This window comes from Acomys minous (genome assembly GCF_964271855.1).
Source record: "Acomys minous genome assembly, chromosome: 2".
NCBI lineage: Eukaryota > Metazoa > Chordata > Mammalia > Rodentia > Muridae > Acomys > Acomys minous.
Genome location: NC_140484.1, coordinates 78278546 through 78306332, shown reverse-complemented (window position 1 = coordinate 78306332; position 27787 = coordinate 78278546). Strand labels below are relative to the sequence as shown.

General features: G+C 44.2%; 2 protein-coding genes across 5 annotated transcripts in view; both read left to right on the top strand.

Moving 5' to 3' along the window:
• The window catches only part of MOSMO (modulator of smoothened), a 58390-nt gene extending 46384 nt beyond the window's left edge, over positions 1–12006 (top strand). Inside the window, exons 2-3 of one of the 2 annotated variants that reach the window (XM_084760266.1) lie at positions 3018–3230; positions 10240–12006. In XM_084760266.1, the coding sequence (XP_084616392.1) occupies positions 3018–3230; positions 10240–10430 (404 nt within the window). In that variant the 3' untranslated portion in view covers positions 10431–12006. Of the gene's footprint in view, positions 1–3017; positions 3231–8245; positions 8639–10239 lie in introns of those variants that run through there. The other variant, XM_084760265.1, reaches the window with a different exon arrangement.
• A 3964-nt stretch (positions 12007–15970) lies between these two features.
• Positions 15971–27787, top strand: part of VWA3A (von Willebrand factor A domain containing 3A) — a 67133-nt gene continuing 55316 nt past the window's right edge. Inside the window, exons 1-2 of one of the 3 annotated variants that reach the window (XM_084773195.1) lie at positions 15971–17670; positions 18140–18268. In XM_084773195.1, the coding sequence (XP_084629321.1) occupies positions 18249–18268 (20 nt within the window). In that variant the 5' untranslated portion in view covers positions 15971–17670; positions 18140–18248. Of the gene's footprint in view, positions 17671–18087; positions 18269–27787 lie in introns of all 3 variants that reach the window. The other 2 variants (XM_084773197.1, XM_084773196.1) reach the window with 2 other exon arrangements.

The window sequence follows — 27787 nt, the reverse complement described above, 5'->3', positions numbered from 1 at the left end:
GAGCCTCATGCATTTGAGCACACACCACTGACCACAAACCCAGCATGCAGTAAAATATTTGGGTGTTAGTTTTCTTCTATATGGCACCCTCTAGTTGCCAGTTAAAAAAATTAGCTGCCCTTTCTTGCAGAGCAGCTACAGGGTAGCATGAGCGACATTATTATAAACATGTGCTTGTTTTGCCTGTCTGCTTCCCTTCAGAGGTGCTGAGGATTCAGTCTTGCTTTGTGTGATAAGGAATTTTACGCATCCTGGAGCAGAAACCCATCTATAGCTAAACACCCATCAGGTTTTCTCCAATTTCCTTAGAGCTATCATTTTAATTTTCTTGCTTGTTCTGTTGGTATTTGCTTGCTGTGGTTTGCTAGGCAGGAGGGGCAACAAAAAGAAATCTTGACGTTCAGCAGGCACAGCGAGCGTCCTCATCCTGTCCTTAGCCAGAGTCAGAGGGGAGCATGGGAGTGCTCAGAAATACTGTGAAGGGGAGAGCTTCCAATCTCATGCACTGGGTAGGAGGTTAGTATTGGAGGCACACGATAATCCTCCGTGCAATCTCATGAGCAGGTGGGGAAGTTGCCAGTCAGGTTTCCTTTGTATGAAGATAGGTTGCCTCCTCCGGGCTATAAATCCACAGCGTGCGTGCTGTGCAAGTGTGCTCCGTCATGACAGTTGCAGTTTACAAATGAGCCACAACTACAAGAAGGTGGTTTGTTAGACGTTGGGAGCGGTTTCCAGTTCAGAGTTCCTGGACACTGCTGTGAATGCCTCCTTTATTTCCAGAAGGACACACAGAATGCTTTATCACGGTAAGGCTTTGCCGTGCCTCGAGTTATCATTGAGGCAAGACTCTTGCTGCCTCAGAAGTCCTGTAGTCCCCTGGGGCCTACTTGTAGTAAGTCTCTAGACTCCAAGCAGCAGCTGGGAACATAGTGGACGGCAGTGCTGTAAAGGCTTGCTCCCTTTAGCCTATGTGCTGCGTGTGACAGTCCCCATAGTGTGCCTGTGTTGCTTGCACCTGTGGACCTAATTATTTGATTTGAAAAAAAAAACATACTTAGTTTATCTTCTCAAGAGTTCTGGTCAAATAGAATATTATTGGAGAGCAGAGGAGACTATAGCCCATTTTGGGGAGAACTTTTTCATCACTTTTTCTTTTTCTTTTTTTCAAGAAGGGTTTCTGTATAGCCATGCCTGTCTTGGACTCACTATGTAGACCAGGCTAGCCTCGAACTCATAGAGCTCCACCTGCCTCTGCCTCCCTTAGTGCGGAGATTACAGGCCTGGGCCACCACACCCAGCCACTTTTTGTTTCTTAATCTGTTTTAATGTTTTGTTTGGCTTTAATTATATATATGGTACTGGGAGGGTGTATTTGTGTTTTCTGACAGGATCTTTCACTGAAGTACACAGATTCAGCTAGCCTGTGGCCAGCAAGACACCAGAATCCTCTGGTCTCCACCTCCCACTAGGATTGCAGGCTGGTATTGTTTTATCCAGCTTTTTGAAGTGGGTGCTGGGTCCCCTCCCAAAACGTGTGTGTGTGTGTGTGTGTGTGTGTTGCAATTATCCACAGAGGGCAGAAGAGGGCTCCAGGTCCTGAAGCTGGCGTCTCAGGCAGCCCTGAGCCACCCTGGAGTGGGCGCTCTGGAAGAACAGTGCTCTTGAAACTACTGAACTGAGCCGTCTCCCCAGCCGAGCTTCCCTTTCTTGTTATTTCTAAAACTGGGTCGAAGGAGAGATGCAGCTGTACAGAGCACCTCTTTCCCAAGCCCACTCCCACACCTGCTGCTCCCACTCTGCTGCCTGCTCTCAAGAAGGCCCTGGTCCTGCCAAATGCTCTGATTCTGAGGGGGCGTCACTGTGGGGTGTGGGGAGGGGATTGTCCATAGTGGAAAGAGGCAGGAATCTGCTGGCCCCAGCAGCTCTTCAGGTTTATACTTGTGTTTTGTTTTGGTGGCTGCTCCTGATTTGCAGTCACTCTTGCAGAGGGGACAACTTTTATTTGGGAGTAAATGTGAATTCTTTGAGTGGAAAAGGAGAACATAGTCTCTTGTCTTCTTAGCGTGGCTTTCTCTAAGATAATTCACTCCATATTGAATAAAGATGGGTACCTAGAGCTTCACAGACGTCAGTTCACTTGTCCAAGTGGGAAGGTCTGAGGTAAAGCCCATCACGCAGGCTGGAGCACATGAGAGTGAACCCTGCGACCCAGGTAAAAATACAGAGGAAGAAAGCCAACTCCATAAAGCTGACCTGTACCCTGCATGCCCACATGCACACACATCACTTTCACATTGCCATACAGATTAATAATAATAATAATAATGTTTTGAAAAGTAATTAACACAAGGTTACTTTACAGCTTGCCTTCATAACCTGTGTTTTCCTGTTGACACATTCCAGTAACGGTGTGATAGTGTTAACTCTTGTATACTGAGCCAGACCTTTTATTTTTGATAACTTTCACTTTAGTGTTATGTAATTTTATTATTATTAGGTATAGTTCAAATTTGTGTTTAATTTCCTAAACATACTTCTTCCTCAGCCAAAATAAGGAGCTATATAATGAGTCTTGAATCAATCAGCAGTGTGCAAGCTTAGGAAGGACAGGAGCCCAGCCAACGGCTTTGCTAGTGTCACTGGAGCCCAATCAGTGCCTGACACAAGTATTCTGAAAAACCATTTGGAGGCCAACTCCTGCATGTGTCCAACTAACATGGCCTTTAGTCCATGTAGAAAGATTATCATGACAGAAAGAAATGCATTTGTTCAATCAGTGACTGAATTGTCTATCTTTTATGGGTTTTGAGGCTTGTTCTTGTGGCTTATGTTCATTTTTTTTACATTAATTCAAGCATTGTCACATTAGCAGACTGCTGAAGAGAACTCCTGAATTAAATGTTTAGATTAACCACACAGATACCAACGAGATCTAAGTGTGGAAGGGTTTTGCTGGGGAGCATTCCCTGAGTGTGTCAGACTTACTAACACATTCCCCTGCTTTTGCGTCTTCCCAGGAGCTCTCACCGTGGGCCTAGTGCGACAGTGTCAAACAATCCATGGACGAGACCGGACCTGCATCCCTCCCCGGCTTCCCCCAGAGTGGGTCACCACCCTGTTTTTTATCATCATGGGAATCATTTCCTTGACTGTCACATGTGGTTTGCTGGTGGCTTCCCACTGGCGAAGAGAAGCTACAAAATACGCTCGATGGATAGCTTTCACTGGAAGTAAGTAGTCTGCTAACTAAGTTGTAGAAGGCACGCGTGTGCACGAAGATTACCAAGATCAGTCCTAAGGACTCCGATAAATCTTCCCGGAGCATCTCTCCCATGGCATGAGATAGACCGCACAGTCCCATCAGCTCTTCAGCGTTCTCCCTGCAGGACCAGGACGCCCTCAGCCATTACTGCTTTGTGTGAATGCTCTTTTATGAGGCTTTTTTTTTAAACTGTCTGTAACATAAGTGTTTCAGGTTTGTGATTCAGAGCTGCCACTAGTCTAAGTGCTTTCCACTTCTTGAAAGTACTGGTACCCTCTGTCAAAATAAAGAAAAATCTAGGCAAACATATAACATAGATGAAGGTGATCATTTGCTTTCTAATAGTGTTGATTTTTGTTTCAGCTGGGTTGAATGACCATTGAAAACCAATACATTTAGTTTTTCCAGTAATTGTTTATCAAAGTTTCTTACTCTACTAAGCTAGTCTCAGTGGTGTCATAAATTTATATATTACATATAATATTCACTTGTAATTTGCAAAAATGTTTTAATTCCTGAATACTTCAGAAGCTTATCCCAAGCTTAAGGAAAACGAATATACACACATGCAAGAACAGTTCTGTAATTCTGCTTTCTTTGTCTCTAAAGTAATTTTCTTCACAACAGGGCACACTTGGCAATACTTGGAAACACATTGGTCAGGAGTGCTGCTAAACATCCTCCCGCAGAGGGAACTGTCCGGTGTACAGTAGCAGTGGCCACTGCTCTACAGACACGCGATAAAGCCATGTATGCAGAGCACTAAGGTCTTCAGTGCAGTGCCGTAGGCTCAGCTGAGGTTGCACACATTTCTAAAGATAATTCTATCACATCTCACTTCTGCTTGAGGTTTTTATTTATTACTATTTTAACAAATGAAGGATAGCCTCAAGTATCCCTATTGACATTTTAAAACTCATGTATCTCAGCTGGACACATAGCTGAGTCAGAACAGTGCCTGGTGGTATGTGAAGGAAGGCCTTAGGTTCTGTCCCTACCACCGGAGGACACTAAATAAAAGGACTCAGAGTGGCCTTAGATGCTGCGGGATAGTGCTAGTCTTCAGGAGACCCTGTCACCCCAGCTTTCTATGGAACTTTGTTTCTGACTTTATTTTTGTTGCCTCCATATCTCCCTTATTAGTAAAATTCAGACAAGTTGCCTTTGAGGTCAGCTCCTCATAAGCTCCTCGCCCTTATTTAGCAATGAGAAACAAACTGATATTTTTCTTATCTAAGACCTGAGACCACTCTTCCAGAGACTGAGGGCCAGAGCAGGAATAGAGACAAGGCTGCTAACTGAAAGCATGTTGATAAGGAACTTAAGTAAGGAGAATCTAATTCTGTACCTTCTACTCAAAGACAGTCATTTTTCAAGGTAAGATTCAGCCATTAATGAGTAAAATAACATCAAGGAGTACGAAAACCCTAAGCTGTGAGGCAACAAACTTGCCTGAGGTAAGGGCCGTAGGAAGATACTCCAGGGGCCAGGACAGGAAAAGAACTAGGGCTTATCTTGGTTTTTCATTCCCCTCCAACAAAAAAGTCTTTAAGTATGTATAGTGAACTCCAACATGCAATGTATTTTTCCTTTATTTTTGAAACTGCATTTGCATATGAGAGTGATTCAAAGTTAATGGATGGGTAACCAAATGAAGTCTCGTTCTTTGCCATCACAGCCCTCAGAACCTCTTTGCCGGAGGCACATACTATTTTTGGAAGTTTCTAAAGAGTAGTGTTGTGTACACTGAAACACATTTCTAAGCCTCCCCCCCCCCCAAAAAAAGTACCTGCTTTCTTAAAAATGTCTCCATTCTGAACTTTGCTCTTTAACTTACAATGGGTTGAAGTACATTTATTTTACATTTACTTCACTCTGCTTGGTGGGAGCAATGCAGGGAGGACTTGCGCTCCCCCTAGTGGTTCAGCCCTGGAAGAACTTGAGCCTTCCTGTATGTAGTTATTCATTAGCTAGGGTAGTAGTTTCTGTAATATTGTGAGAGGAACTTTCTAAAGGCAGATCCTGTGTCATGAGAGCCCCACATGCAAAGATGAGTCCTTCCTTTAAGTCCGACCCTATTGTTTTATCACTCTGTATGTGTGTGTGTGTCTGTCTGTCTGTCTGTCTGTCTCTGTGTGTCTGAGTGTGAGCACCCACATGTAAGTGCATGCTCATGTGGAGGCCAAAGGTTGATGTTAGATGTCCTCCCTGTCACTCTCTACCTTAATTTTTGAGATGAGATCCCTCACTGAACTGGGTGCTCACCATTTGGCTACACTGGATGGCCAGCAAGCTCTAGAGATGCATCTGTCTCCACCAGCCTCCAGCCTCACTATGGGTATAGACACATGCACATGCCCAGCTTTCTGTGTGGGTGCTGGGGACCTGAACTCACACCTGTAGCCTGCATAGTGGGTACCCCACCTACTGAGCCATCTCCAGCCCCCTTTCACCACTCTTGATTTACAGCCTCATCTACTGGGTCTCCCGTTCTTACTACCAAGAAATCTGCTCCACGGAGAAGATGAAGCTATCTTTACATGCTTACTTGGGACCAGAGTTTGATCTTCTCTTGTGATAACCGTCATAAACACTGATAACGGTTTAAGATCTGAAGTAACTTCATACTTGTTGATAGCTTAAAAGAAAAACTCCTTGGGCTGGAGAGATGGCTAAGTGGTTAAGACCACTGGCTGCTCTTCCAAAGGACCCAGGTTCAATTTCCAGCACCCACAGGGCAGTTCACAGATGTCTGTAACTCCAGTCCTAGGAGATCTGTCACCCTCATACAGACATGCATGCAGGCAGAATACCAATGTACATAAAATACAGGTAAATAAATTACTAAAAAAAAAGAAAAAGCAGGTGCTTCCTGGTGGTCTATTGGTTAGGATTTGGCACTATCACTGCCCCAGCCTGGGTTTGTTTCCCAGTCAGGGAAGCTTCTCTTCTTCTAAAAAAAGAAAAAGAAAAACTCCATCTATATAAGTCTGGACCCCAGAAAGTATAGAGAGCTGAGTTCCTAGGTCTTAAAATAAATAATGAATAGGAAGTGGCTGCTTCCTCAATTTTTAAATGAGATTTCCTAGTCAGTTTGAACAATACTCTTCAAAATATTAATTGTAGTTGCTAAATGAGTACTATCTATTGTCTATTATAAAATACAGATTTTTTTTCAGTACAAAAATGTACATATTAACAAACTAATGTTACATTTGTATATTATTAAAGTATTCTGAATTATTTTAGTGTTTTCTAAGTTACACAGCATCAGAGAAAAAATGTTTAAGAATAATCTTGCCCCCAATGGGCAAATGTGTGTGTGTGTTACTCCCAGTGTATGTGTATTGACATGGGCTCTCACTATGTGTGTAAGCTCAGGCTACCCTGCTACTTGAGATCTTGCCTGTACCTCCCAAGAGCTGGGATTGGTTCACACACAACACTCAACCTCACGGTTCCTAATAGACTGGTTTTATTTCATGCAGACTCACTGATAAGTAGATGTTTGTAGCACATCTAAAATTGTTTATTGGCAACTAGTTAATAAAACGGCCAAAATCCTAATGAAAATCTAATGCCTAAATTTACTTGTAGGTGTCACAAAGAATCTAAATTTACCTTTTTGATATTGTTTTATATAGTCATTTGTCTAAAATGAAAATAGGCTTTCTGCCTATACAGTATAGAATAAGCTCCTGCAGTGGCGCAGGGCACAGAAGAAGACTGACATGTTTCTCAAGTGATGCGTTCCTTAAGCAAGTGTTACTGTTTAACGTTTTTGGAAGTCCGTCCAGGAAAGGATTCCATTAAGTTCTTCTGATTGATCCACCCAGAACATTGTAGAGCTATTGGCAACTGAAGCATTTGTCCTGGGCTCTCTTGATAGTCCTGAGGATAGGTTTATCTTGGAAAAGGTTTCTCATTTTGTTAAGTATGGAGTTTCAGACCTTCATCCCTAGCAGATATTCATCTGTTCACAGAGAGACTTCTGCCCTAAGAAATACAAGGGCCGTGTGAGCACTTACCCACTACCTTCAAGAAGCAAAAACACCTTCTCAGAGAAGCCAGCCTCGCTGGGGCTGATGTTTACTAGGAACGTATTTCTTTGGTAGGGTAGGAAATATACTGTCTGGTAAATGGTTAGACAGGCGTTACTTTTGCCCAGACTCTGGGTGTTTTGGTATCCTTTCTAGAAACATTTTAGTGAAAAATATATTTCATTCTGTTTATATATAAAACCCAAAGACAGTTTCCCAGCCTTCTTCTCTTTGTGGTCTGTGTGTTTAGAACCTGACAGAGATGTTATTGCTCTGAGACATTGTCCTAGTTTGCTAATGTCCTGAGATCTGGCGCTCTCTCTCTCTCCAGCTAGGCAGAAATCAGGGTAAGAGAAGGGGCACTCATGTCTCTGAGCCTTTCCCTCGGTTCCTGCTCCTGCTGTCAGGAGGACAGGCAGTGACAGCACTTCTCTCAGCCCCACACTGGGCTAGGGACTTGGCACGTTCTACTTACCATCTTAGTATTCCTCCCATTTTTAGGAGAGAAACAGGCCAACTAGTAAATATTAGGGCCAGAACTTCACCCCTAACTCTGACCTTAATTATAAATGATTACAGCAGACAGGGCTGGAACTCCACCCCTAACTCTGCCTCTAGTTACTAAATGGTTAAGACAGACACGCATACACATGCACATGCACACACACCCCTTAATGCTCATAATTCAGAGTCCTCTAAAAACTTGTATAAAGACGTGTAAGCCTGCTCTCCTGTGTTTGGTTTGCTGGGCTTTGGGGATATTGTGTGACCTGTGAGGCATGTGAGCCTTTTGACAAGGGGTCGGTCCATGTTTTTACAGGTTTGACCTTGTTATCAATCCACAGACCCTCATTATAAATTGCTTTGTACCAAATTTTCATTGTTGTTTTTCTTTTCATCACCAAAGCATGTTACTAATGTTGTGTTTTGGTTTGTTTTACAGTGATCCTTTTCTGTATGGCTGCCCTAATATTTCCAATAGGATTTTACATCAATGAAGTCGGAGGTCAACCTTATAAATTACCCAACAACACAGTAGTTGGGTCGTCATATGTACTTTTTGTTTTATCGATTTTCTTCACAATAGTAGGACTTCTGTTTGCTGGCAAAGTCTGTTTACCAGGCTGACGAATGTCTAAGCGGCTTAACTCTTTTTATTTTTATTTTTTATTTTTAGAGGTTGGGAGGACAAAGAGAAGGCATCTGGGTCGTCTTCTCCCAGGAGATGCTTAGATGAACCTGATGCCGAAAAGGAAAAAAATGCTTTGATTTGTTCTCACTATGCACTTTGGATTTAAAAAAAAAAATGAGAATGAGAGCCTTTTCCATAACCAAATACAATATTGACTAAATCTCCTGAGCATATTCAGGCAGGCAGTCTGCACTGTGATAGCAACCTAGTGAAGGAGAGTGCTTTATACGGAAAGCATGTGGCCCTTGTGACTGTTGATCTGTTTTTAATGTCTAAGGATTCATTTGAGGGGGGGAAACGTCTAGTATTTATGAATCATGATGGACCAGAGTGGTGCAGGAGGTTCGTGTGGGGCTGGCCTCACCTCCTCAGACATTAGTGTTCTCAACTCCCTTGTCGTGTTATGAGCCTTTGGCACCACAACGGATTGCCGTTGCATTACTGCACCGAGAAGCCAATAGATCAAAACGTGTTTGCTAAAATGTATGTAAAAATTCTAAAGCTCCCTAATCTCTGTGTACAAAAGAAAAAACAAAACACTAAGAAACAAGTTTGGGGTGGGTGGGGGAAATCTTCCTTATATTTATATAAATATATATATAATATATATATTTTGCTGATGCAGTATACAGTGTGTATATGTGTGTGTGTGTGTATGTGTGTGTACATTTGTATATGCACACATGCAAACAGTTCCTGGAAGAGAACTCTGAATGCTTGCTAGCAAAACACTGTGGTGTGCAACCTAGAACTCAATAGACAAAGCCATTTCTCTGAAGGCTGCGTAGTGGAGTCTTCAGTTACCTCATTCTTTGTAGCAGCCCTTGATTTTACAGGTTTCTGTAATAGGTACAAATAACTCCATACTTTTCTAGGTGCAATTTTAAGTTAAGCTAAAGATTCTTTCTAGGTTTAATTTATTTGTATATGATAGTAAAGGTAAGGTCATGTCAAACCTTGTAGTTTGGGGAATCTGACACTGTTGAAATGAGTGGCAACTATCATCTATTGTATAGACATTCATTTTTTTCCACTGGCTCAGTCGGCTACAATAACAGTGCAAAGAATATGTTCAAGCACACAACTTCACATAAACATTAAGTTCACTAGCAAATATCAGCTGTTTTGGCTATTTACAACACTAATTCTACTCTACCATAAAAAATGCATTTTATCTGTAAGCATTATTAATATATCTTTACCAAACACTTGAGCAATACAGTATTTCCATTATATGCTTTACTCCTTTGTTTGCTGAAAAGCTAACATTCTTGCATTTGCTTTAAAGGCTGCATTAAGCTCATGCCCTTATGGGTTTTTCTAGAAGCAGCAGTGCAGCCAATCCTGAACTCACAAGTACTTTTGAAACACAGTTTTTCGCTCTCCACATTCCCATGCCTATGTCAACACCTAGATTTTTCCTGGTGAACACTATATAATGCCCTGTCTGAAGTTGGTCGTGAGGGTGTTTCATGGCAGTGAGGCCGAGTCTGTCTTTCTGTAGTGAATGGCCGTCCAGGTGTCCATATTGGAGGGCAGAGTACAAGGCCACTTAGCCTATGCTTCCTACACACAGGAACCACTTCTAAGAAGCTTGATTATTCCTCACAAGATGGTTCTTCAGAGATGGGGCTACCTGAATCCCAGAGTGGAGGTCTTGAGTCACTCCACACCAGCCTGTTCGTTCCTCACCTGTCTCACAGTGTTAAATTGTGAATGGAAATCCAGTGTTTGGGCTCACACAGGAACCTTGGAGGAGTGGGCCATTCTGTGTGAGAAACCTCCTGTAAATCAGAGGAAGGGCGTTTTCCACCAAGTATTATATCCAGGCAGTTCTAAGGCCACCACTAGGCATGCCCTGTGGACGTTTGGGAGTGTTTGCCTGGTCCTCAGTCACTTGGAAGGAAAGGTTTGGCGGTTGGCATTCTATCACTGATACAAAGTATTAGCAAAGTGTAGTTCAAATCAACAGACATGACCAAGAGCTTTTCTCTTTCAAAAAATGGATTTTATTGTAAATAGTTTCTCAAGATATTTTTAACTGGATCATGAGCATGGGGAGCGTTTCTCAGCTGCTATGAATTTCCCCGCTGTTTACTCCTCACAGTGGTATTACATCTAAGATTACGCAATTTTAGGTTTTATTTGTATCTATTACCCAAACCGTTAAATTGTCTTTAATTTCATCGTTGTCTTGGAGGACTAGTGCATGAAGAGCTGATGGAGGAAAGTCCCTCTAGTCGCTCAGCGCTCTACCCCAGGATTACATCCGTCCCATCAAGTAGTGTGTGAAGTCCAGTCTTTGTAAACTCTCCCAGACCAAACGCCGTTGCAGTAGACTCCTCCATACAGTCCAAGCCCTGTAAGTGGAAGGACAGCCAGCTGCCAGCAGCTGCTTCTCAAAGGTCACTATGAGTACTACATAGCACAGTATTAATTTATAGCAGGAACCATAGCTTGTAAAATGTATATAAAACACTTTTATGGTGCAATCATGGTCAGAGTCTTGTCTGTTACATTGTTCTGAGTGTGCATTCTTCTCATGCCTAAGAACATCACTGTAAAATCTGCTGAAAACTATTTTTAGGTTTTATTTGCACAAAACTGAATTAGTTTGAGTTTTTGGGAAGCTCCTACTGAACAAGCCTAAACATCTGTAAAGATAAAAATCTCCAGGTCATTAAAAGTAACCATTTCAGTACAGTTCTTTCCAAAGGTGATCCATGTTCTGTGTTGTTAGTGTGTGGGTGTGATGTTTCTGACTCTTCCATCTCTCACAGACCTATCTTCTGTCCCATCTGTTTTGGTTTTGAAGGATGCCCTTTTTTATTTTCCTTTGTAACATTCTAGATGACCAAAACACATTATTGGTTTTTACCCTTTTGCCTACAGCTTTGATTTCTCTGTGTGGTGTTCTGTGCGTTCACTGTTTAATCTCTTCAATGAAATAACAAATAGTCCTGGTGACAGGCAATCTATTGATTTAGAGGAAAGGTCCTGAAAAAAGTGTTGAAAACTAACTTTGGATCTATTCTTAGCTATTATTTTGCATCATGGGCTTTGTGAGAAGAACATGTTGCATTTATTTTGTCTTTATTAAAAGACTACTAGCCACTGGTTACTCTGGTTATAGTAACTGTTTTATCAACCCACTTTGATCTTCTTTTAAAAATTAAATTTACATTCACAAGTCAAAAGAGTAAGATGACTTTCAGAAAAATTTTGAAGGATAAAAATATATGAAGGAAGATGGTGGTCTGTGTAGGTAGAATTACCCATGCAGAGATTGTAGTTGTATTGCCTGGAGAGGTTTCAGTTTGTGGTCAAGGTCTGTATATTATCCCACACTTTATTAAGAATTGTTTTCTAATTGGTTATAACATTTTTTTCAATTAATAGTTTCAAAACAAATTGTTAATATGACTGTATAAAGTGAACATAATTTTCTTCACTTGTATTTTTGTTATTGAGCAAGTTTATCAAAATAAATTGTCTACTAAAGAAACTAAAAAGGCTTCTATCACTTTTAATACCCTTTGATTTTAAGTGTTTATTTCTAAGGATGTAGCTCTCTTGTTGATGTAATTTAGGAGAGTGTACACCAGTTCCTGTGTTTAGCCCCCAGCACTGAGAAAACCAGGTGTAGTAGTGCTTGCCTCTAACTCTAGCACTCGGGCCGGGCCGCAGAGGCAGAAGCTCAAGGTAATCCCCAGCTCCATAGGAAGCTGGAAGCCAGCCTGTCCCAAAACACTTTCATGTATCCAGAGCCTTGCCTCTGGGTTGATTTTGTTGTTAGCACTGTATGTGAGGGAGTGAGCCTCTCTCTCACCCACCACCACCACCCACCCCTGCTCTTCCAGTTCCACTCTTAGCTCACCTTTAGGCAAGAATGGTTGTGGTCTGAATGAGACTGTCCCCCATAGTCTCAGGTGTTTGAATACTTAGTCCCTAGTTGGTGGCTGTTTGGAGAGGCTTAAAAAGAGGTGTCACCACGTGAAGATATGTCACTGGAGGGTAGGCTTTGAGATTTCAAAGCCACCTGCCATTCCCAGTTCTCCTCTGCTCCATGCTTGCAGTTCAAGATGCGAGACCTCGGCTTGTACTCCAACCTTGCTGCCTGCTGCTTGCTGCCACGCTTCTCCACCATGATTGACTCTTATCCCTCTGGAACCGTGAGCCAAATAAACCTTTCTTTCTATAAGTTGCTTTAGCCATTGTGTTTCATCACAGCAACAGAAAAAAATAACTACAGTTGTCACTGATATTCCAATATACAGATTAGGCCAGTTTTCCCGTAAAGTGAATACTGTGCCCTTTTCTCTGGCACTTTTCACATTCCTTAAATATTTAGTATTAGTTGTTTAAGAGAGATCTGTTTGTTCATTAAAACAGCCTGCTCTTCTTACATTGTTGTGTTTTTTGTTTAAATGCAGTTGAAGAACCAAAGATGTTTTTTGTTATCCATAATTGTCCTGGGGTAAAACTTGTTCTGCACATCTGACAAAGATCTGACCAAGTCACCTCCTACATACTTGATTACCAACGTAGCTGGTGACTAGCAAGATGGGCTTCCTAATCAGAACGCCACCTTACACTGGCCACCCTAACACCACTGCTGGGCTCATCAGCTACTTCTTGTCCCAACTACTATTGTAAAGGCAGTTTTCACAAGTCTAGGCTGACATAAAAGGATTTTTCTTTTTAACAATAGTGTATAAGTGTGGCTGTTTAACAAACAAAACCCATGGGGACTGGAGAGGTGGCTCAGTGGTTAAGAGTACTGGCTGCTTTCGCAGGGGACCCTTGGGTTTCCAGCACCCACATCAGGCAGCTCACAAACCCTAACCCTGGAACTTCAGCTCCAAGAGATCCAGTGCCCTCTCCTGGCCTCCGTGGGCACTGTAAACATGCGTATACTCACAGGCACATACAGACATATAAATAAAAACACTTTTTTTAAAGCTCAGGAGTATTGAATATTATAAGTGCCACCCTCCCAAGAACTATTAATATCTTACTGGGCAATTTTTATGTTTTCTAGTTATTCTTTGATAATTTCTTCACATATACAATGTATTATCTTGATCCTGTCCACTTCTAACCCCTCTCACTCTCCCACACCCCTCCAAACATGTGCACCTTCCATTTTCTCATCTCCTTTGTAAATTTTTCGTAATAGCCCATCAAATCCAGTCACTGCTGCCTGGATCACAAGAGCAGCCTACCAGCAAGCACACCCCTGATGAAAGATCGCTACCCACCCCCCACAGCCATCAATTGCCTGCAACTCCTCCACTGAGATAAAGGGATTTTCTTCCTCAGATAATATTCACTAGTGTGAAAGTAGAGCCTCATGACTTAGTGGGTATTCCACAAGGCATTGTACAGTTGTTTAGCTTAACAATAAGAGGTGATATTTTACACACACACACACACACACACATTCATCAAGACTTTTTTAGGTGGTATTCCATCTTATAAATAATATCTATGTGTGCACATCATTTCCCTATGAGAGATTTGCAGGGGGAAGGGGGTTTGAGGCTTTTTTTTTTTTTTTTTTTGCTCTTATGCAGAATGCTGCTGTAAACTCAGATTACAAAAAGCTTCCCAGATGCCAGTATTTTACAGTCTACCATTCTGTTAAGACAGTTCATATTCTGTAGGGTGCTGTGGATGAATAATAATGGGATCAGTACATTTAGGGAAAGAAAGTCACAGTAAATCATGTGGGCTGTGCTCTTCTGTGTCATCGTCGCCCTCTTCCTGGGCAGAAAGAGGAGAGGCTCTAAAAACCGAGGGTCACAACAGTGAAAGCTGTCCCGGCTTTGTAAGTACTAATTGGGGTAAATTTGAGCTTCAAACCCAGGTCCCCTGACTTCAGATTTGGGACTCCTGCTGTCTGACATAGCCAGTTTTGGCTAGTCTAAAGGAATAAAAATAGCTTGTCCCAGTTGCATGGTTTCCTTGGCTCTAGCATTAGAAGCTAAATCCATGGTTTGTTTCTAGGTGTAGAATGCACAAAAGCTGGTCCCTGTCTAAAAGTCGCTTTTTATTAATAGCACCTGGTGAATATTGTCTACTTTGTTCAAAGAAAAAATGGAATAATATACTCAAATTGCCTTTAGCCTCTCAGGATTTCCTTCTGGTCAAGGCTTCTCTTTGCAGTCATTATCCACGGTAGTATATAGTGCTAGCATCCTTAATTGGTAAGACTGACAAGACCAGCCATTGGTTTCTAAGGCTTCCTCAGGATTTGAGCCCCCAGGAAAATAGCTCCAACCAGGTTGCTCCTCATTTTCCTCCAAGGGCACTTAAAAGTCAGCCACAGTCTTCTTCCCAAACCACGCATCTGTTGTCTGTCCGCACATCACTGATGACACTTGAGTTGTCACATGCCAGGTGGTACAGTGTCTTTACTGTGTCCATCTCACACATGGGGTGTGACAAACTGGTGAGCTAGGAACTCCCATGCTGTACCAAGGACCCATCTCCTTTTAGGTCTCACCATATCACCCAAGGTGTTGCTATCAAGCGTGGAACAGGTCCCTATCCTTTCTAATTTGCATATTCTGGTTTCTCAATGTCTGTTTTCTGGAGACCATCCTCTGCCTGGTGGATTCCCTCAGAGACATTTGAACCTCACACTCACTGTTAAAACACGAAGAATGAGGAGGGAAGAGTAGGCTCTGGTGAGAGCCCTTGCTGTGCAACCACAAGGACCCAAGTTCAGATCTCAGCACCCATGAAACAAACCAAGTGTGGTCTTGTGCATTTCTGTAGACGCTGGTGCTTCCAGCCTAGCCAAAAAACATGAGGCTCAAGGATAGACCCTACCTTAAACTGGAGAGTGTTAGAGGAAGACACCTGCAACCTTGATGTAGCCTCTACAGATGTGTGTGGATGCATAAGTCACAGTCACACAAAAGCAAAAAACAAAACCACCCCTTTCTCCAGACCCTGTGCCTTCATGGCTGATCCCACCTGGCTGCAGAGCTAAACAGCAGCTTGTACGGTCATACAAATGGTTCAGGGAGCATCGTGGCATGTTTTTTAAAATTAATTTTATTAATTTATTCAGATTACAACTCAATTGTTATCCCATCACTTGTAACATCCCATTCCTTCCTCCCTCCTACTTTCACCCTATTCCCCTCCCCTAAGTCTAAGACCGAGGGGGAGCATAGTGACATGTGACCAAGGAGCCACTCTTAGGACTTAGCTGGAGCTCCTAGGAAGAAAGCTCTATCAGTGTTGCTAGGTTGTGGGGGGAGAAATTGGTGCAGCTGTGTCCAGATTTTCCTGTCAAACCTGAGGAGCTTTGGTCTGAGAGAATGGAGCCATCACAGAAGAAAGGGAGCTGAGGCATAGAGAACATTAGGTGCCTGGATGTTTGTGTTACTTAAGCGGCACCTCCCCCTACCCCACCCCCTTAAGCCTGTTTGAGTTAGTTTCTGTCTCTTTTAATTGAAAGGAGCTTAATAAGCTCCCATCGTCCTCTTGACATTAAACACAGTCCTCTCCTTTAGCTTGTCACTCTCTTAGTCAGCAGTTTAAAAACAACTGACTTCCTGCTGCTTCTTAACCCCACAAGAAGCACCTGTTCTTGAGTTTGAAGTAAAGGAAAACACAAATTAACCTCTCAAAAACATATCCCGCCATAGTGTGAGGATAATGTTACCAGGTGAGAGCTCTTAAAAGAAAGATCAGAGACGGATGAATGGACCCTGACCAGCTTCGAAGAAGCAATGGTAAGAAAACAGACACACCTACCCAGGCAGTGGTACCCGGCCTGTAATCCCAGCACCTGGGAGGCAGAGGCAGGCACATCTCTAGAGTTAGAGACTAGCCTGGCCAACAGATTGAGTTCCAGACTGCTAGGACTACACAGAGAAACCCTATTTCAAAAAGCTGAGAGGGGTGGGGCTAAAGGGAGGGGAGTGAAGAGAGACAGAGAGAGCACATACCCCCTGCTGTGCTTATGAGAGCCACACTCTAAAGAGAGCTACAGAAGATGGAATGCTGAGTGTGGTGGCATGTGCTTGTAGTCCCTACAGTTGGGAGGCTGAGGCAAGAATGGCTCAACACCAAAAGCCAGTTATTTAAAGGGGGAGGGGGAGGGGGTAGCAGGATACTCACAGCTTTCTCCTCTCTGTTGGTCTCTATAAACCTTCCTCAGCTTGCTTTGTAGCACAGGCATATCCAGAATGTGCTGTGTGAGCTCAAGTAAAAGAAAGCAACAGGAGTTCTGTGTTGGATTTTCCTTGAAAAAAAAATTTTTTTTTTTAAATCAAGCCAGGCATGGTGGCACACGCCATTAATCCCAGTACTCGGGAGACAGAGGCAGGCAGATCTTTGTGAGTTTGAGGTCAGCTTGGTCTACAAAGTGAGTCTAGGACAGCCATGGCTGCACAGAGAAACTGTCTCAAAAAACAAAAACAAAAATCAAAACAAAAACATTATCTCAGAAGCAAAGGAGATAAGGGAAGGACATTATTTGTGTGGGACCCTTGTATTTTAAAAATTAATACCAAAAAATTGCCAGCTTCCATCCAGGATCCCCACTCCACCTTTTGTATAATCTCATTGTATACAAGCTGGCCTTGAACTTGAAATTCTGTAGCTGTGGCCTCCCTCCTAGGATTTCCCTCAAGGTGAGCACATGGGCCCTCTCACTCATCTTCATATCACAGGCCACTGGACACTCACAGTCCTGTGGTTCCCTCACTTCTTTCTCACCTGCCCCTTGCCTGCCTCGCTGGCGTCAGCTGAGTGCTACATGCCCTGAATTTACTCGGGGTGTGTATAGCCCAGAGAACCTGACTATCGATTAACACTTTCTATTTGGGAAGTTTGGTCATTTCTCATCTGGCCTGGAATGAACACCTGAAAGGTAAGTCACCAGGTCTCAGGAGTTCTAGCTTCTGAAACAAAAGGTTCTGGAAATGAAGACTTAAGAGTGACCGGGATCAGAAGAGCTTAGCCACTTGCTAGCTGCGGGCCCTGGGTGGATCTCCTCCTCTCAGTCAGCCTCTGTGGAAGGATTCACAGGAGTCTGACTCTATGAGCCAAGCTCTGGTTACATCACAATCACTTGAGGCCATTGTTAAAGGGTCCTGTCGCCACACTGTAGCACAGTTCTGACCCACTCTCCTAAATGAGATCCGACAACCCAGGTGATTCCTCTGCAACCCTGGGTTGGGGAACTGTTGGAGTCAAGAGCCTTAGTGGCGCCTCTCTGAGGAGTCACTGATCTGCTGACTCTGGGTGGGGCTGGCCCTTGTGTGGGTGGCTGCCAGATCTCTCTCCCAGGGCTGGTTCCTGGTTCTCTGGGGAACTAAAGAGGAAAGCTCTTGGGCTTCTCTTGTGTCTTTCCTCCACTCTTGCCAAAAGAAGGCAGCAGACAGCAGGGCTCTAGTGACCTAAACCATAGACTGGGCTGACCCAGAGGTTCAAAGAGTAGAAAAGAGGGTCATGTCCTGTCTTTATAGAGAGGGCACAAATACAGCTTGACCTGGCAGAGGGGCTTACCGCAGCCAAGGAGCCCCTTCTTCCCTGGGGTGAGCAAGCTCTTTGCTTTTCCCTGCCCCAAGCTGCCATGGTGCAGTCTGTTGCCTTGGAGACCAGCTAACACTCATCTCACAGGCAAGCTGCACTGTAAAGTTGTTTGGAGGAGCTTGGAGCAACTAGAAGTGAGAGCCAGAAGAAGAGAGGTCCCGTTGTGCCTTCTCCCAACGATGAAGACGTCCTATACATGAAGAAATGCAGATGGAGGTGAGCATCCCCAGGGTTGGCAAGTGGGAAGAGAGTGGTTACGCCTTGGCCAAATGAGAAAGATTTGTGTACTAGGTGCAGGGACTTGGTGGCAGGTACCAAGGCAACGTGATACGGGGCGGTGCAGGGAAATCAGGACTTCCAGTTCCCACTGTGGGGTTACAGGTAACACGTAGGATTCTGGGTTTCTTAACAGAGAGGGGGGGTAAAGGATGTTTGTAGATACAAATAGTAAAGTATGTGAGCAAGGGTTGCTAGGGAACAGAAAAGGGCGTGGTGAGGTGGAGAAGCAAGCAAGGAATGGGTTGTGAAGGAATGGCGAGCCTTGGGTCTCAGAGCGCCAAGGAACTTGCTAGGTTTCTGTGCAAGAGCAACGGGGGAATGTGCACATGGCTTACTCAGCTAACCGGGATTGCGTGGGAGCACTAGGAGTAACTGCAATTAGAAAACGAGGCTTGGGTGCTGGAGAAACAGCTCAGCAGGTTACGCGAGCACTGGCTGTTCTTCCAGAGGACCCGGACTCAGTTCCCAGCCCCCATGTGGCAGCTCACAACTGTCTGTAACTCTAGTTCTAAGGAATCCAATGCCCTCTTCTGGGGTCCTCCAGGACCAAGCACACACATGATGCATATACATACATGCATGCAGGCAAAATGCTCAAACACTTAAAAATAAAGCCTTGAGTCTACAGTAACAACAAAACAAGCCACAGGCCAATGAGATTGCTCAGCAGATGAAGGCACTTGCTAACCTCACAACCTAAGTTTAATTCCTGGGGCCCCACATGGTGGAAGGAAAGAACCAACTCCTCCAAGTTGTCCTCTGACCACATGTACACTGTGGCTTGTGTGTGCAGACACACACACACACACACACACACACACACACACACACGTATGCTAAATAAATACATAAATAAGTGTTAAAAGTGTAAGCCCTCCAGATGACCTTTTCATGGACAGATATGTGAAAGCATCCTACATTCTGAAATTAAGCAACTGGCAAGTTAGCTGAAGGCTTTCTTTTATCCAGTAACAATGTGCTTTGACCAAAATGCTAATCTGCCCATGGGATCAGCTCAAACATTCTCCTCTGGTCCCACTAGTCACCCAGGGCAGTACATCCCTGACACACCCCCTTTCCTGAACCCCATACCAATCACAGTGATTGGAAAATGGAAGCTAAGACTAATTGGAACCCTCAGACAATAGCCTGCTCTGGAAAAGAAAGGGATCAGCACTAGCTGGGGGACATCCAGGCCGCCCACAGAGAGAATAGGCATTTCATTAGGCTCTCAGAGGGGTCCTAGGTCCTCATGAATTATGAAGACAGCATTTTAAATTTTTATTTATTTTTCCTATGTAGCTCTGGCTGTCTTGGAACTCACTATATAAACCAGGCTAGCCTCAAACTCTGCTACCTACCTCTGCCCTCTCGATTGCTAGGATTAAAGGCATGCACCACTAATATCAGCAAGGATAGCAGTTTTTAAAAGTTTCTTCCTCATGGTTTAAAGGTATTTCTCTGCAAATTTCAGGAGCAAATTTCTGCAGAGTATTTGTTTTTAATAGCTGAGTAATATTCCATTGTATAAATGGACCACAGTTTCTTTATCCATTCTTCAACTGAGGGACATTGAGGTTGTTTCCAGATTCTGGCCATTATGAATAAGGCTGCTATGAACATGGTTGAGCATATGTTCTTGTTGTGTGGTGGCGCATCTTTCAGGTATAATCCAAGGAGTGGTATAGCTGGATCTGGAGGAAGCCCTATTCCCAGTTTTCTGAGAAAGCACCAGATTGATTTCCAAAGTGGTTGTACTAGTTTGCATTCCCACCAGCAATGAAGGAGTGTTCCTCTTTCTCCACATCCTCGCCAGCATGTGGTTTCACTTGAGTTTTTGATCTTAGCCATTCTGATGGGTGTAAGATGGAATCTCAGAGTCATTTTGATTTGCATTTCTCTGATGTCTAAGAATGTTAATCATTTCTTTAAGTGTTTCTCAGCCATTCTGTATTCCTCTGTTGAGAATTCTTTGTTTAGCCCCATTTCTCAATTGGGTTATTTGGTTTGGTGGTGTTTAATTTCTTGAGCTCTTTATATATTTTGGATATTAGACTTTTGTCAGATGTAGGGTTGTTAAAGATCTTTTCCCAGTCTGTAGGCTGTCGCTTTGTTCTTTTGACAGTGTCTCCTGCCTTACAGAAGCTTCCCAGCATCATGAGGTCCCATTTATTAATTGTTGACCTTAAGGCCTGGGCTGTTGGTGTTCTGTTCAGGAAGTTGTCTCCTGTGCCAATGAGTTCCAGGCTCTTCCTTTTTCTTCTAATAGATTTAGTGTCTCTGATTTTATGTTGAGGTCTTGGACTTGACTTTTGTGCATGGTGATAAATATGAATCTACTTGCGTCTTTCTACATGTAGACATTCAGTTAGACCAGCACCATTTGTTGAAGATGCTTTCCTGAATAGATAAATAGATGGAACTAGAAATGATCATCCTGAGGGAGTTAACACAGACCCAGAAAGATACACATGGTATATACTCACTTATAATTGGACACTAGCCCAACTGGGATGCCCCTGAAAGTCTTCATTTATCAAGAGACTGGGATAGATAATTAGGACTTCCTGTTGGGACTCTTAGGTGAGGGAGGTAAGGGAGAATGAAGAAATAGGAGGATCCAAGGGTCCTAGAAACCTACAAGAAGACCAATAAGGCTGATGGATCTGGACCCAGGGGGTCCGGCTCAAACTACCGTACAACCAAGGATAATGCATACAGTAAACCTAGAACTCCTATTCAGATCTAGCCAATGGACAGCATATTCTCCACAGTTGTGTGGAGAGCAGGAACTGACTCTGACATGAACTTTGGTGCCTCCTACTTAACCACCTCCCCTGGGTGGAGGTGGCCTGGTGGCACTCAGAGGAGGAGTAAGCAGGCTACCAGGATGAGACCTGATGGGCTGTCATCATATGATGGGGGAGGAGATCCCCTTCTGTCACAGACCTATGGGAGATGAATAAGATGAAAGGGGGAGGGAACAGGAAGATACAAGTGAGGGGATAACAACTGAAATGTAATCTGAATAAATTACTTAAATAAAAAAGATTGTAATTCCATTAAAAATATAAATAAATAAAGGTATTTTCTCATAAAAGGTACACCTGAGTGGCTAATTTGTCCTTGAGGACATCCTGGCATTCTCCTGTATTTAGTGACCTTTCTCCTTGGAATAAGATTTAGAGGCAAGGGACAGGTACATTGCATACATCAACAGCAAGAGAACCCAGAAGTCCAGTGGGTAGCAGCATGCTCTGTGGACTGTGGTGAGACCCCATCACCTCATCCTCACCAGCTCTCTGTTGGTGCTACCCTCCCCGCATTGATTCAGTGACTCTCATTGAGCAGCTGCTGTGCTCTAGGTGGTGTTTTCATGCACCATAGTCGCGTGGTGTGCATCCTTGCCCTCAGGTGTCTTTAATGAGAGGAAAGGGGCAGACAGTAAACACAGAAAAGGTGAGCTACAGCCGGAAATGCAGAGGCAGACAAGTTTGCATTTGTAACCAGGCCTCAAGGGAAGGCTGCATCTTGTTCACACACACACACACACACACACACACACACAGACACACACACAGACACAGACACACACACACACACACACACACACACACACACACACACACGTCTCTCCCAGGAGCGGCACCCTCCCAAGAGGCACATTATAAAAATACATGGATGGATTACTGCCTCCCGTCCATACTGAGGTGCTTGAAGGTGCATGCTGGAGGAATCTGACACAAACCCCAGTTACTTGGGGAAAGGGAGCCTCGATTGAAAAAAATGCCTCCATCAGATTGGCCTGTGGGACACTATCTTGATTAATGAGTTATGTGGGAGGCCCCGCCCACTGTGGGTGGTGCCACTTCTGGCAGGTGGTCCTGGCTTGTGTAAGAGAGGCTGAATAAGCCTTGGGGAGCAAGCCAGTGAGCAGTGTTCCTCTGTCTCTGCGTCAGCTCCTGCCCGGGTTCCTGCCCTGGCTTCCCGGTAAATGAGCCCCTAAAATGAGCCCTTTCCTTCCCCAAGTTGTTTTTGGTTAGTGTTTTGTTGTATGTGGGGGGTGGGGTACAGTAGGGTGTTAGTTAATTTGAATGAAAAATGAAATTATTTCCTCTCTTATTACAATATAACTTAAACACAGTTTCCCTTCCTCTCCTATCAGTGTTTTTTCAGAGCAACAGAGGAACTAAGACAGTAGTTGTCTACATTTTTGTCATACTTGGCCGGCATTTGGCAGAGCATTTTCACAAGGTTTTTTGTTTTGTTTTGTTTTGTTTTTTTAAGCTTTTGACAGTGGAGTTAGTGGGCAGGGTGGTGAGTTACAATTCCCATACTGAAAAATCAGAAGTCCAGGCTCTTTCTAGCACATGGCATTGTTAGTTTTATCTAGTCAGCCCTCATCTATTTGCTCACACAAGTCACCCCAGAACCTACTAGCTTAGGCCTATTAATTCACTGCAAACTGTTGATGACTCCCCAAGGAAAAGGGATGAAGACACTGGGGGTTGCTGATGGGTTCCAGTGTTCTGGGATGTTTTCAAATCCATGCCATAGGGATGGTCTCCAGTAGATCTCGCTGAGGAGAAGCCATTTGTCCTGGCACTTCGCCACAGATGAGCAAACCCCCAGTGAAAGTTAAAAGCCCCCGAAGGAACTGACAAGCTAAGGAGCAGAGAGTTCACGGTGAAGCCACAATCTGGTTCAGCCACTCCAGCCTATTTCTTGGAATTTGGTGAGGAGGGAGGGAAGGATGCAAGTGACAAGAAATGTAATTAGTCAGCTTGCTTACTTGGAAGGTAGGGAAATTTAGGGAATGGCATATCTCATAGAACCTAAAAGCAGGAACCGGGTAAGTCCTACAAGTGCCTGGGATAAACAGAAATCCAAGAAGCAAGACTTCCTGTCTCTTTCTTCCTCAAAAATGTCTGTTTTCCATGGAGATGGTGCCACGTGCCTGGAATCCCAGCACTCAGAAGGCCAGGGCAGGAAAAATTGCACTTTCAGTGCTAGACTGGGCTATGTCACATGACTCTTATCTCCAAAACACCAAGCACAATTCTTGTCTCTCAGCATCCACTGTCAGGCAACTTATGATATAAAGGGAATGATGCCAGTTTTTAAACTGTCATACTGGTTACAGTAAATCCTAGCTCAAGTGAACATCCACAAGAGAAGAGACATAGGTACATGAAAACCCACATAAGGGAAGGAGTCTGAGCTAGAGAGGAAGGCTGCAGAGCTCACTAGAGGCTGTGATGGTGTAGCTGAAACATCAAAGACAAATAGTGTGGGGACAGGAGAGTGCTCCAGAGCACAGGCACAAACACATGAAAAGGTCCTGCATCTAAAGGAGCCATATAGAATTGCAGGACCCCCTCTGGCTACAGCAGGAAAACAGTGCTTTGGGGGATCCAGGGGGGCTAGCAGCCCAACCCTGTGGGCTCTGGGAGGCCATCTTGTGGGCATTGAACCCCACCCTAGAAAGAGAGGAACACCTTTGAACAATGAGGACAGGAACTAATAGTTTATATTCTTAAATGAGCTCTGTACCTAATAGAGTGAATCAATTAGGTAAACTGAGGGCCAGTCACCATATCCTGCAGCTGTCTATGGCAAGAGACATCAGAGGACCTCCAAGCTCAAGGAACATCGCAAAAGAGGAGGCAAAAAGAAAAAAAAAGCTGGAGGAGATGGGGAGGGTTGTGGAAGATTTTCTCAAAGGCGTGACGTGCCTATTGCAATCTTGAACTCTGCAGCTGTACTTATTAGTACAAGACTCCACGAGCTAAGATCGACGAGATTAGAGGATGAATTAGACATTAGGAATGGACATCAAGAACAGGTGGTGGCTTCACTAAGCCAGAGGGCAGAGGATGGAAGACAGGTCTGTATGGAACTGCAGGAATTCTGCCGCTGGAGCAGCAGCAGCCAGATCAAGGCCACCGCCGCAGCTCCTGTGGTAGCCACAGCCTCAGCCAGAGCAAAGTGGATGGGCTTTGGAGACACACACACTCACACGCACTGACTCATGTAAGATTTCTCTGCTGATGCTGCCTCAGTGGCCTGCTGCTGTCCACTGCCCTGCACGCGCGCGCGCACACACACACACACACACACACACACACACACACACACACACACTGTGACAGAATACCTTCCCCAAGCTTCAGGGAGCCCACTCCCCACTCACCTCTTAGTCCTTCAGCCCAGAGTCACTAACGCTGTCACCACTCACAAGAGCTATGGTGCTCTTGAACATCCCACCACTAAAATTTAAAGTGACTCTCTGTCAGTCTTCCTTCCCGATTCAGGCCAATTAGCCCCCTCCTTCCCACCCTAAGGCTGTGAAAACAGGGAGACAAAATGGCAGCAGCTCCCATCAGTGCCTTAGAGGGCACTGCCTTCACAATGGACTCTGTGAATTTTGGACACATTGTTATCTTTATTACCCCTCAAGGCAGAAAATTGGCCTGACCTCTTCTGGGAAAGCTCCAGCAGCCCAGCCACCCTGACGCCCTCTCCTGACCTCTGTAACTGCTGTCTCTAGCCCCTCAGTAGGACTCATTCCCAGATTATGCTAATTTGGGATGAGAAGTCTGGACAAAAAACCACCAGTCCCTGAGCTTCCCCTAGCTCAGGCTTGAAATCCCACCAATCCACACTCTTGAAATCCCTGCCCCAGGAAGCTCCGCCCCCTAAGAAACCCTATATAAAGGCTGTGTCTGCCCAGTTTTCTGCTGTCTCCTCCCCGGAGCAGAGGATTTGTCTCTGCAATAAATCTCTTTTAAGAGATTTACTGACTACTGCGACTCTTATCAGAAAGAGGAGGAGGAGGAGAAGGAAGAAGAAGAAGAAGAAGAAGAAGAAGAAGAAGAAGAAGAAGAAGAAGAAGAAGAAGAAGAAGAAGAAGAAGAAAAATGAAGAAACAGAGCTCAGACTCCAAGGCTTTGGAGACACAAACTCTCACACACACTCATATAGGGATTTCTCCACTGCTGCTGCCCACTGCCCCCCTCAATTCCTCAGGTTTAGGGGTAGCCTAAATGTATAGTAAGCTTTATTATATGTGCACAACACAGCTTGTCTGGCAACTGCCTCGCCATATATGCAGGATTTGAAAACTCAGCCCCAAACATAGGAGAAATAGGATTTTTATAGCCCCAAAACTGCAAGGCTAGGAGTAGTTTCCAAGGATTGGAGGATTTTCAGAAGAATTTGGTTATATAGGAGCTTTGGCAGAATATCTCAAAAATTATTTGGTAGACATTTATTTGAAGGTCAGGATATAGTCAGGGAGTGAGTCAATTCCAGAAAATTATCAAGACATGGTCAAACTTTTTGTTTTGTTTTGTTTTGTTTTTGTTTTTTGAGACAGGGTTTCTCTGTGTAGCCTTGCCTGTCCTGGACTCACTTTGTAGACCAGGCCTGCCTTGACCTTGCAGAGATCTGCCTGCCTCTGCCTCCCAAGTGCTGGGATTAAAGGTATGTGCCACCACCACCCAGCTCCATGGCCAAACTTTTTACAGAAAACAGGAATGAACTTATTTTGACTTTGTAACACGATGGCTTCCAATCTTAAAATGAAGTTAGGCTGGCCCATCAGGTAGAAATCTTTTACTGCATTATAAAAGGTTTGCTTGGTAGATGAAAGAACGTTAGGTCAGACACAGTGAAAAATTATGTGAACCAAAAACTTGCCAGAGCTGAGAGTGGTGGCACACGCCTTTGATCCCAGGCACTTGGGAGGCAGAGGCAGGTAGATCTCTGTGAATTAGAGGTCAGCCTGGTCTACAACTGCGTGGATCTCTCTGTGAATCAGAGGTTAGCCTGGTCTATAGTAGTGACCAGCACAACCAAGGCTACACTGGGAAACTCTGTCTTGACAGAAAAAAAAAATGCCCCAAATAATTATATTTTCAATCCATTCTAATCCTCCACAATCATAAATTTCTCACTAGTCCAGTCAGTCTTGGGAAGTCCATAACAAGGTGTGTCTTGGGTATGAGGGATGGGAGCTGGGAGTGAGGCTGGTGGGGAGAGGGTGGACCTTCGGTTCAGAATACCAATGTCTGGAGCCATAATGAGGTTTCTGGGTTCTTGCTATACAAGCGAGAGTCATTGCAGGTGGATAGCACAAATAATGAATGTGTGTAAGATTGCCTGGGAAGAACGGAGACACGAGAAGAGGATTATCCTGATTAGCTTTATGTCAACATGACATATACTAGAGTCTCCTGCAAAGAAGGACTCTTGAGAAAATGTCCCCCATAAGATCTGCCTGAAGGCAAGTCTGTCGTGCATTTTCTTGATTGATGATTGATGTGACAGGGCCTAGTTCACCAGGTATGGTGTCACTCGGGGGCAGGTAGTCCTGGACAGTATAAGAAAGCAGGCTGAGCAAGCCACGGGATGCAAGCAACATGGCTTCTGCTTTCGTTCCTACTTCCTGGTTCCTGTCTTGAGCTCCTGTCCTGACTTCCCTCAGTGATGGAGTGTCATCTGAGAGTTGTAAGGTGAAACAAACCCTTTCCTCCCCAAGTTCCTTTTGGTCATGGTGTTAAATCACAGCAACAGAAACCCTATGACAAAGATGGTGTGCACAACGTAGCCTCAGAGAACATCACTTAGGAGGCACACAGAGAAGATGAGCCTGGGAAGGAGCAGGCCAAGAGTGAAGATGCTCCAGAGAACAGCTCCATGAAAATCATGTGAGGGAATAGCCACCCACCCACCTTCCTACACATGGATTTCTGGTCTAGGTAAATCATTTAGGCCCTTCACGCTGAAGTCCAGATTCCCTCAGGATGAATCTGCTTGCTCAGCCTTAGATACCTGTGAACCGCTGCCTTATTGTTTCTATTGCTGTGATGAAACACCATAACCAAAGCAGCATCAGGAGGAATTTATTTATTCAGCTTCCACATCACAGTCCATCATCACAGGAAGTCAGGACAGGAACTCAAGCAGGGCAGGAACCTGAAGGCAGGAGCTGATGCAGAGGCCATGAAGAGTGCTGTTTATGTGCTTGCTCCTCATGTTTTGCTCAACCTGCTTTCTTATAGAACTCAGGACCACCAGACCAAGGATGGCACCATCCATAATGGGCTGGACCCTCTGCCATCAATCACTAAGAAAATGTCCTACATGCTTGCCTACAGCCTGAACTTATGGAGACATTTCTCTCTTCTCAAATGACTTTAGCTTGTGTCAAGTTGACATAAAGCTACCTGGCACAGCTACTGATTCAGGAAGTTGTGGCTTGCGTACAGTAAGGATTAACTCTTTGACCGTGAGCTCCCACAGAGAACATAGCTTCCTCTGGGTACTTCCCTTCCTCCCTCTTGAAATCCCTATATTCTGGCCCAGCACTCTCGTGTTCCATCCTTGAATAAGCTGAGCTCTCCTCCTGCAGGATATTGCTGCTCTCCCAGCTCCTCCAGCTCTCCACAGCCT